The 14,340-nt window shown below is 17.6% G+C and overlaps 5 protein-coding genes across 5 annotated transcripts; 3 read left to right on the top strand and 2 right to left on the bottom strand.

The window, feature by feature from the left end:
• Nucleotides 1-488: 488 nt before the first annotated feature.
• On the bottom strand, nucleotides 489-3,518 carry PRSY57_1306100 (U3 small nucleolar RNA-associated protein 6, putative; the record flags this gene model as incomplete). Its single annotated transcript, XM_012908997.2, has 1 exon — nucleotides 489-3,518. The coding sequence occupies one exon, from the start codon at nucleotides 3,516-3,518 to the stop codon at nucleotides 489-491; it is 3,030 nt and encodes a 1,009-aa protein (XP_012764451.2).
• Nucleotides 3,519-5,027: 1,509 nt separating this feature from the next.
• Nucleotides 5,028-6,126, top strand: PRSY57_1306000 (exosome complex component RRP40, putative; the record flags this gene model as incomplete). Its single annotated transcript, XM_012908996.2, has 3 exons — nucleotides 5,028-5,629; nucleotides 5,850-5,934; nucleotides 6,076-6,126. 3 exons carry the CDS (start codon nucleotides 5,028-5,030, stop codon nucleotides 6,124-6,126), a joined length of 738 nt encoding a protein of 245 aa, XP_012764450.2.
• Nucleotides 6,127-6,318: 192 nt separating this feature from the next.
• On the bottom strand, nucleotides 6,319-7,890 carry PRSY57_1305900 (U1 small nuclear ribonucleoprotein A, putative; the record flags this gene model as incomplete). The annotated part of the gene is made up of 2 exons (XM_012908995.2): nucleotides 6,319-6,377; nucleotides 6,600-7,890. The coding sequence occupies 2 exons, from the start codon at nucleotides 7,888-7,890 to the stop codon at nucleotides 6,319-6,321; spliced, it is 1,350 nt and encodes a 449-aa protein (XP_012764449.1).
• Nucleotides 7,891-9,355: 1,465 nt separating this feature from the next.
• PRSY57_1305800 (RED-like protein, putative) lies at nucleotides 9,356-10,558 on the top strand (the record flags this gene model as incomplete). The annotated part of the gene is made up of 1 exon (XM_012908994.2): nucleotides 9,356-10,558. The coding sequence occupies one exon, from the start codon at nucleotides 9,356-9,358 to the stop codon at nucleotides 10,556-10,558; it is 1,203 nt and encodes a 400-aa protein (XP_012764448.2).
• Nucleotides 10,559-11,625: 1,067 nt separating this feature from the next.
• On the top strand, nucleotides 11,626-13,062 carry PRSY57_1305700 (hypothetical protein; the record flags this gene model as incomplete). The annotated part of the gene is made up of 4 exons (XM_012908993.2): nucleotides 11,626-12,531; nucleotides 12,642-12,697; nucleotides 12,833-12,895; nucleotides 13,008-13,062. The coding sequence occupies 4 exons, from the start codon at nucleotides 11,626-11,628 to the stop codon at nucleotides 13,060-13,062; spliced, it is 1,080 nt and encodes a 359-aa protein (XP_012764447.2).
• Between the last annotated feature and the right edge of the window lie 1,278 nt (nucleotides 13,063-14,340).

Here is a 14,340-nt window from a genome sequence, read left to right as displayed (position 1 = left end):
TTTATTATTTTTTTTTTTTTTTTTTGTTCTTAATTTTAAATAAAAAACCATAAAAATTTTATAAATGCGTATTGTTAATCTTTTAAGTTTGTTCATATAATTTATCAGCCATTAATATTAGTGATTTGATTGTTATCTATGTTTATACACATATAAAAAAAAAAAAAATTAAAACAACAAAAAATGTTAATTAAAAAAAGGAAAATTAAAAAGTATATAAATTTAAAACAAGAAAAATAAATACATTAAAATATATACATATATATATATATATATATATATATATATATATATATATATTATATATGATATGAATGTATACAAAATATAAAAATATATATAAGAAATACCCATTATATGGAATTAAACATATATAATCTCGGTATACATTATATTAAGTATTATTACTGTATATATTTATGATATATATATATATATATATATATATATATATATATATATATTAATTCTTATTCAGATATGTGATATTATTCTATATACACTTTTTTATATATACTTATCATTTCATTAAGTTCATTAGAATATTTTCCACTCACATTAATTTTCATTATATTTTTATATTCCTGTTTAATGGTCATACTAAGATTTGCTTTTATATTTTCGTTGTCTAAAAATACGATTATATTTAAAATACATTTGATAATATGTATTTTTACAAAAACGTGTATTTTTTTAGTAAGTATTAAAAGCAATTTATCTATAATAAAAATTTCTTTTTCATCTATTTCTTTTTTTTTCATTAATTGTGTATTCTCTGATTTTTTTAAGGATATATTTTTTTTTTCTTCTTCATTACTAGTATTCGTGTTATTATCATTATTATCTTCAATATTTTTATTTCTTTTTTCATCATTTTTTTTATCATTTTTTTTATCATTTTTTTTATCATTTTTTTCATCATTTTTTTCATCATTTTTTTCATCAGTTTCTTCATCAGTTTCTTCATCAGTTTCCTCATCAGTTTCCTCATCAGTTTCCTCATCTGTATCGCTCACACTTTTGTTATCACTATCATTCTCATAAATATTTAGGTAATTATTTTTCTTTGTCTTGTTTTGATTTTCCCTTTTGACCTTCTTACTTACAAAAGGTGAAGGCAACAAATTTTTGGCTTGTTTCCTTTTCTTTACAATAAAATTGGGAGACATATTTTGTTCCTTTATTTCATTAATTTTTCCTTTTTGATCACTTACCTTTTGAACTACATTTTTGGGGTTATATAAAAAGAAATATAAGATAGAGGAAAGAATATCTTTATTTTTATTCGTTTTATCATAGCTAAATAAATAATTATTCGAACTTATCTCAGAATGATTTTTTTCCATCAAACATACATGCGTTATAAAATTAAGTTTACATAAAAGATCATAGGTATTTATATTGTTCTCTTTAATAAAATCCATGTTGATTTTATGAAATTTATAATTACTACATAGAAATATATCATCTTTTAGGAAGTGAAAAATTTCTAAATCTTCATGACATGTTAAGTTTGGTTCTTTCATATAGTGTAAAATATTTTTCGTAGAATTAATATTATCTACAGTTAGATTATTTGTTATGGTATCTGTATTATCTAATATATTATTTTCTAAATTATCATTATTATTGTTATGATTTGTATTATTTATTTCTTTATTTTTATCTTTCTTTTCTAATATGTCATTTTTTACATTTATGTCAATAGTAAATATTTCTGATATATTATTATATATACTAATATTATCATATAAATTTGTTAGTATTATACAAAAGAAATAAATCATCAATTCATTGTCAAACATATTGAAAAGTTGTTTTAATAATATTTTAACATGTTCATATTTAAAATATTTTTCAATATTAGAAATATTTTTATTTTCTATTTTTTCCATAGAAGTTCTATAATACTGATCCTTTAAAATCGTAAATTCTTCATCTTCAAAAAAATCAAAATAACAAGAGTTCACACAAGTTTCTATAAAAAAATAATAATAAAGAAAAGGTTGTTCAAATTTACAAGAATTAATAGAATCTAAAACTACTTGTTTAAAATCGTCATATTGTTTTGTGTACATTTTAATCCATGAATTTTTTTCGATTTTTAATAGGGTGTTTAAAAGTAAAAATACGAAGATATGTAATTTGCTCTTATCCTTGCTTAGAGTACTCATATATTTTTTAATTAAAAATATTATAACATCAAGTCCATATTTATCTTCTTCTTTTATAACACTGTAAATATTGTTATCAAATGAGGTTAGATAATCTTCAACATGATTACCTTCTGCATTATCCTTAATTTCTGAAATATTATTACTATCAATAATATTCATATTATCCATATTGGTTTTCAAAAACTCTCCATAGACATGATCGATTTGTAAATCTTTCAAATGTATTACATTGTTACTATCGTTTATATAATTATTATTATTTGAATTATTTATATTATGATAGCTGGTACACGTGGAATCACCACTATTATTATTATTATTATTATTATTATTATTATTATTATTATTATTATTACTATTATTATTACTATTATTATTACTATTACTATTTGTTGTTGTTCTTATACTTAGTATGTCATTCGTACTATTAATACATACCGTTTGTTTTGTATCATTGTTATCATTTTTATTTTTTTTCTCTATCCCATTTATATGATTATTATTATTTGGTTCATGCGTTTTAATCTGATGTATATCTGTTTCAATTTTCTTTTTATAATTATTTAATAATTTTATAAAAACGTCACATTCAAAATGAAAATAAAGGACATTTAAATAGATACTATCCGGAATAAATAAAATTGCCCTTAGATACAACATTCTTGTTTGTATAATATTTTTTTTTATATTATAAAAATAAAATAAATAAATTAACCATATAAGTTCATTTTTTATATGATATTTTAAACTATTTAATATAGCGTTTTCAAGTTCATCATATTTTTTTTTTATAAAACAGAAATTAAAATATTGTAACCATAAAGAAATATTATTATAATATTTTCTTAAGCATACATCAAATATATTAATTATTCTTTTAATTAACGAATGTTCAGATAAACTATATCCTAATAAAGTTTGTAATTTCTTTTCTACTTTTAAAACATTATTTTTAAATTTCTTTGCTTCATTTTCATTTTTATTTAATAATTTTCTTAATTCTTTAAATTTATCAAAACGCTTTTCTTCTTCCATTTTATTTTTTAATATGGAAAATTCCTTATAATGATTTTTTATTAAATTTTTATTTTGTAATATTTCCTCAATAAGTTTTTCTTTTTTCTCATTTTTCCTTTTTGTTCTTAAATTTTCTAAATTCATTTCAAACTCTAAGTACAAAATAAAATGTAATAATACTGAAGTGGGACTATTAATTCTATATTCATGATGTCTTCTTTTATTTGCAATGGCTATTATTTCTGTATCACTAAATAATTCTTTCCTTTTCAAATCATTAAATTCATATACCATGTTTTCTATTATCTTACATACTTTCTCCATTTTAACTAAACAATAAATAAATTAATATATAAAGTATAATTTAAAATTAAGAAAAGGATATACAACTTTATGCTATAATTGTATTGATGTTTTAACATCACAATATTTTATTATATAACTACATCAACATAAAACTAACTGAAGCATATTTATATTACATGAGTAAAGGAATTTATTTAATTTTAATAATTTTTTCACATAGATATATAGGAATGAAAATAAAAATAAATATAAAAATAAATAAATAAATATAAATATAAATATATATATATATTACGATATATTTAAGTATTAAGCAAAAAAACACAAATGCATAATATTATTAATTATTGACCTTATTTTAAAAACATATATAATATATAAGCAATCAGGAAATAAAAAAATCAATGGTAACGTTCAAGGTTGTTACTTTCGATGTTTTTCTTAAATTTTATATATAATCAATATATCATATATATATATATATATATATATATATATATATATTTTTATTTATTTATACTTTTATATATTTATTTATTTACTTATTGGGGGAAAAAACAAATAACATAAACAAAATAAAAACACTAATTTTTTATCTTACATTTCTATTATAATTTGATATCTATAAAAAACATATAAAGTAACAAACATTTTGGTATTAATATGTGTTTTTTCTTATTATATATAAAACATAATATTTCCATATATTAATATATATAGGATAATTTTGCGCCTTCCATATTAAAAAAAAAAAAAAAAAAAAAAAAAAAAAAAATTTACATATACTAATATTATATATATTATATATATATATGATAATATACATATCTATATTACAAAATAAAAATTGACATAGATAATATTGTATATATTTATATGTATATATTCATTAATTACTATAAAAATATGTTTCATGTTTTATTTATTATTTATTTTTTTTTTTTTTTATAAGTTTACAAGGTTTTAAAAAAAGAAAAAAAAAAAAAAATACACGTTGTAAATTTCATAAATATATATTTATCATTTAAAAATAAATGCATCTATTTTAATTTTTTTTACAAGATGCACTTAATTTTTCTAAATAATTCTTTTTTTTTTTTTTTTTTTGGTAAATACTATAAATATATTCTTATAATATTATATATATATATTATATATAAATTAAATATATTTATACATATATATTTATAAATCTTATATATTATATCATGTCGCATATATTTTCATAATCCCATATATAATAAATATGCCTATATTTTTTTAAGCCCATATGATAATATATAAATATAATAAGTACATTTTTTTTCGAAATGTTAACTTAAAATTTTGTTTAGTATTATAATAATACTTTTATTCTATTTAAATTTATTTATTTTTTTTTTTTTATTGTAATAATATATATATATATATATATATAATATATTTACATATTTATTTTTTTTGATTTGTTCTTATTACTTCAGTTTGATAAAATATGCATTCCAATATTTGAATTTTTTTTTTTAAGATAAAAAAAAAAAAAAAAAAATGGAAGAGGATGATGTGATAATAAGTGGGACTCACATGACAATAGAGAAGGACAAATTTGAAAAAATGAACGAAAATAATTTTGAAAAAATTTATGATAATGAATCTGAAAATATATATAGAAGTAAATGTTCTGGTATTTTATTGAAAACTCCATATTATCCATATAAATATGACATTATGAATACTAGCTATAAATATATCCCTAAAGTTGGTGATTTAGTAATAGGTATAGTAAAGTCGAAGAAATTAGATTATTATCAAATGGATATTAATTGTAATTGTGAATGTATAATACATAAAATTGATAGTTTTAAATATGCAACCAAAAGCAGCTTTCCAAATTTATTAAATGGTACATTATTATATATGGTTGTTGAAAAAATTAATTTAGAAAATAATAGTGTTGTAACTAGTTGTATCAATTCATCAGATGTAAAATCTTGGATAAATTATGAAAATTATTTAGGAGAATTAGTTGACGGATTCGTTTTTTCGGTTAATATTGCTAGTGCAAAAAGCCTTATCGGAGACAGATGCTATATATTAGATTTAATTGGTCAAGATATAAAATATGAGATAGCAGTAGGACATAATGGACGGTTCGAAATTTATAAAATAAAAAATATATTAATATATATATATATATATATATATGTGAAAAATATAATAAAAATATTTGTATATGTGCAATATATATACATTTGTATATATCTGTTATTTTGTATATTTTGTATATTTTGTATATTTTGTATATTTTGTATATTTTTTAGTTTTCTTTATTTTTTTTTATTTTTATAATTTCTATTTTTTTTTATCTAGAATATGGATTAAGGCAAATGATCCGTTGGAAATTAATTTAATTCACATTGCACTTAAACATTCCTTTGGAAAAACTAGAGCTCAGGTAATATATTACTATTGATTAATGTATTTTTTATATGATCGAAAAAATATATATAATACACATCGTGTATATTAAAATATTAAATATTTACATATATATATATATATACATACCATTTTTCATTTTTATTTTTATTTTTAGATGAATGTATTATGGAAATCTATTTATAATTTAAATAAAAAAACTACATAAAAAAAAAAAAAAAAAAGAAGGAAAGAAAAAAGAAAAAAAAGGAGCAAATAAAAAATAAATATAATAACAAAACAAATTTAATTGAAAAAAAAATTAGAACAAAATAAAATAATATGAAATAACATATCGAAAGCAAATAAAATATATAAATTTGAATATATGTTTTATTTCCTTTATCCATTTTAATGAATACTATCTTTTGGCATATGATATTTTCAATTTGGATCCTTGCAATTCATAATTTTGTACAGCTATAAATAAAAAATAATAAAATAAAATAAATAATTTAATGAATAATATATATATATATATATATATGTATATGTATAAACATATATATGCTATGTTATTTTTTTTATTTTTTGGCTTATCATATTAAACAATTTGATATGCATACATATATATAATACAAATATATGTGTACACTATATTTTTTTGAAAACAATCATTTTTTTTATAATTTTTCCTGTTACCTTTCATTGCAAAAGTTGCTGTGGTTTCATCAGTAAAATCCACAAAAGCAACATTTCTCTGAGGTATAATTCTAGCCTCAACAAATCCAGCATAATTTTTAAATAAGTCATTAAAAGCTTGTGTATCAACATTTTCTACTACATTTTCAACAAATAAAATTTTATATGGCATAACAACCGGATAATTTTGAACTGGGGCAATATTATTCATTTGATAATAAGATGAGAATATATTATTGTTTGGTAATTCTTCATTTTTTTTATTTTTATCTTCATTTGCTTTTGCTTGAGCTTTTGCAATAAGTGTTTGTTTATCCATTTGACTTAAATCTATAATTTCAGGTTTATTCATTTCTTTATTACCGTTAAGCATATTAAAATTATTTTTTTGCATTTCTAAATAATTTTTATGCATTTGTTCAAAAATTTCTTTTTGTTTTTGTTCTCTTTCAAGTATTTTTTTTGGTTTTTTAGGTTCTTTTGATCTCTCCACAAAAGTACCATCTCTTTTGGCATGTATATCACTTTTATTATGTGAAAAATTAATTTGCATAATTTTACCAAATAACATATACCCCTGTAGTGCATTTAAAGCTTTAGTAGCACATTCTTTGTCATCATATACAACCCATGCCTGACCTTTTCTCCAAAATGATTTCATAACTATTAAATCTTTTACTTCTCCGTATGTGTTAAATAAATCTTTTAAATTTTTTTTCATTTCATCTGTCTTTACTCTATCATTCAAATTTTTTATATACAATGTTTCATTTGGAGGTATGCTTGGGTCAGATGGTATAACTTTATTATATTTCAAATGTTTTATATATGCTTTACTGTTCATATAATTCATGGTATTATATAACATATTTTGTGGGGTTGGGTATATAGGTATTCGTACAGAATGTGTAAACTTTTCGGCCCCTCCATATGAATTAATTGGTATAGTATTCATATTTAATGGGTACGGAGCATTATACATGTTTTTGGGATTATTTATCATTTTATTATTATGAATATTATAATTTGGATTAACTCCATAAGGCATATTATTAGGAATTGGCATATGATATTGAATATTATTATTTATATTAGGTATGATATTACCTGCACTGTCCATGTTTTTACCTGCACCATTCACGTAACTTGAAGGTTTAAAGTGTGCATTTGTAAAATTTGTATTTTTGTCAAGATAGTCATTTGGGTTATTTAAAGCATCGTTATTTATATTATCATTATTATTTTCATTATTTATTGAATTAATATTATGTGTAGTTGTATTATTGCTCATTGGTACTGGTTTATTTTAATAACACTATTTTATAAATATATAATTATTTTTGTTATGTGAAACAAAAAGAAAAAAAATAAAATAAAATAAAAAGATGATTCTACTTTGTGTTATAAAGCACTTATATATTTTGTTTATTAAGCTTGAGAATATAAGAATTGAAATTTAATTAGGAGTTAATAAAAAAATTATTACATAAATATATATATATATATATATATATATATATATATTTATTTAATTGACGAATTTGTATATATCTTTACGTATAACATATTTTATATTCACAGTGTAGATAAATTCGAAACTCATCTGCGAAATGCTGATTAAAATCTACATTATTCTATGAAGCTTTAATTTATATAATAATTTAATATATGTCATTAGGAATGTTTACATTCTGGTACATTTCTTTACCTCTTATTAATAATATATATATATATATATATATTACGAGTATTAATGTTATGGTTAAAAAATATTTTATAAGATTATAAAAATAATTATTTCGTATAATTTTAAAAAATGACATTCAATAAGAAATAAAAAATATGGTAATTATCATTTGGGGTTTGTAAAATATAAATATATATATATTTTTTAAATAAAAAATAACATAAGAAAAATCTTAAAAAAAATATATATTACGTATTATGCTTATTATAACTATAAAGTATTAATTAAAAATTACAAGTAAAAATTTGAAATTAAAAAAAAAAAAAAAAAAAAAAATAAATTCTTAATAGAAGATAATATATATATTATAAATATTATATCATATTATATATATATATATGTACATTTAAAAATGTATGTTAAAATATAAAAAAAAGAATTATATACTTTAGAATTTTATCTAAATTAAAAGTTTAATCTCATTTTATATATTATTAATATTCAAATAAAAATTTCAATTTGAAAACATAAAAATGATTTTACAAAAAAAAAAAAAACAAAAAAAAAAAAATGGAAACATAAAATAATAAGATAATATACATATATATAATTATATTATATATATAAAATCATCACACAAAATAATGATTATATTCTTTTTTTATTTTTTTTTGTTTAGAGATAATTATGATTTCAAAATAAAAAAGAAAACAACATATATTTTTACATAAATATATACATGTAAATATTATATATATATATATATATTATATTTATATATGAATATAGTACCGATCTATGTATTTAATTTTTTTTTTTTTTTTTAAAGAAAATTTTTATTTATAATAATTTTTTTTGTAATAATATTATATTTGATTTATATTATATATTTATATTTTGGCTAATATATATAATTTATTAATTCATATATTTTATGTAATTTTTTTTGAATGTAAATATAAATTTGTCCATTTTGTATAAATTAAAAAAAGAGAAGAAAAGAAAAAAAAAGAAAAACATATTAATATGAACTAATAATGTACAATATAATATTTTGTAAAAGGATAAAATGTCTACCGAATTAACTAATAACGACTTTCGTCGTATTTTTGATAATTTCGAAAAGGAAAAAAAAGAGAAGGAAAACGATGCGTTATTAAAAGAAGAAAAGAAATTGAAAAGGAAACAAAAATATTTAATTAAAAAAAAAAAAAATGAAGATAAAAATGAAAATCAAAAATATAGAGATCGAGCAGAAGAAAGAAGAAAAGGTATATTAAAAGATGTTAAAGATGAAAGTGTTTTATATAATAATATAAACAATACTATTGATGAATCAAAATTTATGGGTGGAGATGTGGAACATACCCATTTAGTAAAGGGTCTTGATTTTTTATTATTGAATAAAGTTAGAAATAAATTAATTGATAAAATAAGTTCAGAAAAAGAAAAAATGAAAATAAATAATATTAATAAATATATTACAAGTGGTGAAAATGTATTAACTAATAGATCGTTATCATTGTCTTCAACTACAGGTTTTATAAATGAAGAATCAAAATATATTTTCAAATATTTTTTTTTATTTGAACACCCACATCATATACATTTCAAAGATAAAATCAATGGTATATATGAAAATATTATAAATAATATGAAGTTCAAAAATTATAATAAAAATATTCATTCAGTAAATTATAAATATAATATAGATATGGATATTGATCAAAATGATATACCAATTAAATATATTTATAATGTTGATAATATAAAAAACCATCATACTTATTATATGAAAAATTCATTTTTAAATGAAATCGGTGCATGTTTTAAATGGCATATGGAAAATAAGAAAAAAAAAAAAAGTGAAAGGTTATCCAGGAGACCCTTAACAAATAACTTTTCAGATCCAAATTTAATTAGTCAAGTTCAAGGGGAGGATGATGATATTGACATTTTTAAAATTGATGATAAAGATATAAATGAAACCGATATAATAAATACAAATAAATCAGAAATTGATGATAAGAATAATATCAAAACCGTAACCCCAAATGAAATAAAACATATAATATTTAAAGACAGTAAAGAGGATATATCTAGAAGTATAAAAGAAAACAAAGACAATTATTTAAATTATAGTATGAAACAATTTTTATCAGGAAAAAATATTTCTAAATCGAATAATCAAGATAAAGAAAATGAAAAGAATAGTTTAACCAAAAATATATTTAAAGATACATATGATGAATGTTATCCTGGTTATGGTTAATAACAATGATATTCTTTTTTTTTTTTTTAAGTATATATAAATATATATTATATTTATGTTAATGTAGGAAATTTTTATATTACTAAATACACATGTCAACATTAAATATATCTATTCTTATACATATGTATAATTTTTTAATTTTTTTTTTTTTTTTTTTTTTCTTTTTAATTGAATATTTTTTATTATACTTTGAATATATTATTTTATATTTTATTTTTCCTTTTTTTTGTTAAACTAATTTATTATAATATGTACTTTTAGTATATATTATATTTCTTTAAAGTTTTTGTTAAATAATAATATATATTTAAATGGTTTATTTTATTTTTTTTTTTTTTTATGTTAAAATTGTTAAAAAAGAAATTCCAGTATTATTTGATAGTATAAAATAAATAAAAGTGTCATCTAGATGTTATAAAAATTAATATGAGCTTAAATTATTTTAGCCTTGCGATATATCTAAATTGTGTTTTCACCTACACATATGTATATGTGGAATGAAATATATATACAAAATATAAATAAAATTATGAAAGTATAATATGTGTGCCTTTAAATAAATAAATAAATAAATAAATATATATATATATATATATATCTTTTAATATATAATTATATTAATATAAGGTCATTTATTATTATAATTTTTTTTTTCCACAGCATTGTGCGTAAACATTTTTATTTTATAATTAATTTTTAGGAGAATTTCTTTTCTTTTCTTTTTTTTTTTTTGTACTGTTATGTATATAATGTAATTTTTTAAAATATAACTAGTCATATATGCATAATACATATATTTTTAATACAGTACTAGTGCGAGTTATTATATGATTTGTACCTATATGTACACAAAAAATATATATATATATATATATATATATTATGGTGTTAATAGTAATATGCAATGCTTTCTTTTAAAATATGATACAATTATATAATACTTTAAATGATGTAAACACACACATATACATTAATATATATGTATAACCCTTAAACAATTAATAGATTATCTATATAATATATATATATATATATATATTTTATTCTCCTTATAAGAACAAAATATGTTTGGGAAAAGGAAATTAATAGATTCACAAGAACCAAAAAAGAAAAAAAAATGGAAGGAAGAATTACATGATGATTTAGATGATATTGATTTAGAATGTTTAAAATATGTAGAAGAAGAAGTGCAAGAAGATGATGTTGATAAAAATACTACTACTACTAATAATAATAATAATGATGATATAAATGATTGTGATAATAAAAAGTCATCTGTTTATTCAGATCTTTTAGATGAAAAAGATAAAATAAAAAAGGATAAAGCATTAAACGTATCAGATAAAATGGAACTAATAAATAATATGAGTAATGATAATCAATGTGTAACTAGGAGAAGACGATATGATTGGATGAGTAGTGATGATGAAGATATAACGAGTGATGAGGATGAAGAAAGTTTAATAAACGAGGATATAAAAGAAAAGACAACAGATAAAATAAAATACGATACATCAAACAATATAAAAGATAAAATGTCAAAAGATTTAGAACAAGATATTTCTGCATATAAGCATATAAATAATAATAAATATAACAATATTAATAATGAGGATAAAACTTTTAATAAAGTGGAGAATAAAAATAATAGTATTCATAATAATAATATTACTTATGATATATTAAATGACATCAATAAATTTTCCATCAACCAAGTAGATATAAAAATGCAAGATATTGAACATATAATAACATATATATATTTCAATAACATACATTTTAATTGTAGTATTAAAAATTTTGTTGAGTTCTTAGAGAATAATATAAATAATAAAATTATACAAATAAATTCAGATAAATTAACTAACCATACTATATTATATAAATATGATGAAAAAAATAATGATACAGTTATTATAAATAAATTTACTCATCATGGAAAATTATTTGTTCATGTGAAAACATATGAAGTAATTTTTATACATAATATATAAAATACATATATTATTATATTTATTGAATTATATTTTTATTTATTGATACACTTATATATTTATGTATTTACTTCATTATTCTGAAGGATGTTGTTACGTTACTAAAATTGAATGAGACCATTTTCATGGGAAGAATTATAAAGTATTATTTAAAAAAAAAAAATATATATATATATATATATATATTTATTTATTTATATGTTCATTTTATATTTTTTTTAACATTCCTATAAGATGTATTTAAAAAATTCTTCTTTTTTTTTCTTTTTTATTGAAGGTCTATACAAGCGTATAGGAAGAATGATAGATTTTTCATTTTGCAAGCTCCTTCACAATACAAGTAAATAAATAAAAAAAAATAAAATACTATAAAAATATAATACATATATATATATATATATATATATATATATATATATATATATATTATTATTATTATTATTATTATTTAGGTATTTCATTAATTTGGCAATTCATGAAAAAAATAAAAGAAAAAGAAAAGGATGAAAAATAAAAAATAAAAAATAAAAAATAAAAAAAATGTTAAGCCTGGATTATTTCAGTATAAGAAATAAATAATACACTGAACTTTGAAAATAAACATTTTACCGATAAAAAACTGATCCACATTTTTAATTTAATAATATATATATATATATAATATTGTATATTTTGTACCGTATTGTATGGTTATTTCATTTTTTCGCTTTCCTTTTGACTATATATAATATAAACAAGTTAAAACTTAAATGTGGACAACATATATTTTTTTTTCTTAACGGATATTTAAATGAAAAAATAAAATATACATATATATATATATATGCACTTGTTTATTAATTTAGTTATTATTTTTTTAATTTTTCTTTTTTTTGTTTAACAAACGCAAAATATGCTTATATATATATATAATATTATAGAAAACTATTCGTTTAAAAATAATAAAGATAATTTATATTAATCGATATGTTAGATATATACATTTCTAAATCGTGTGTTTTATCACCTTTAAAAAAAAAAATAATTTGAAAAGAGTTATCTAATTTTATATAATTCATTATGTTTTTATATTAAATAATGAAATTGTAGTAGTATATTCTTATAAATAAAATAAAGATTTCTTATTTTCATATAATTGGTAAATAATTTGTATTCATTATATATTTGTTATGAAGGCGTAATTTTTTTTTTTTTTTTTTTACTTTATAATATGTAATATTACACACAATTCATCATTTTTTTATAAATATTTAATAAAATAATAGTAGTTTGTAAAAATATTCAAAAAATATATTCCTTATATATAATATATTTTTTTAATTATTATTTTATAAATATTATTTAATATTTATATGATTATTTTATTTATTTTTTTTTTTAAAGAGTATTTCTCCATACATATATATATATATATATATACAAAAATACATACATACATATATATATTATATATATATATAATAATAATATTATATATTAGTAATATGCTGAGAAAAATATTTATATATTATCAGCACTATATATAAAATATATATTTATTTCGTATTATATATTAAATATATTTATATACTCTATATTTATTACAAATAATCTCGTAATATATTTATAAATTTAACTATAAAAAAATATAATATATAATATATATATATATATATATATATATACATATTATATATTTTTCTCATATTATATTTGATCTTTTAATTTATATTTGCATATTATATTATTTTCCCTTAATATCTTTTTTTTTTTTTTTTTTTTTTTTTTTTTTTTTTTTTTTTTTTA

This window comes from Plasmodium reichenowi, chromosome 13 (genome assembly GCF_001601855.1).
Source record: "Plasmodium reichenowi strain SY57 chromosome 13, whole genome shotgun sequence".
NCBI classification, from domain to species: domain Eukaryota; phylum Apicomplexa; class Aconoidasida; order Haemosporida; family Plasmodiidae; genus Plasmodium; species Plasmodium reichenowi.
The sequence above is the reverse complement of the archived record's forward strand: the minus strand, read 5'-3'. Positions and strand labels throughout refer to the sequence as shown.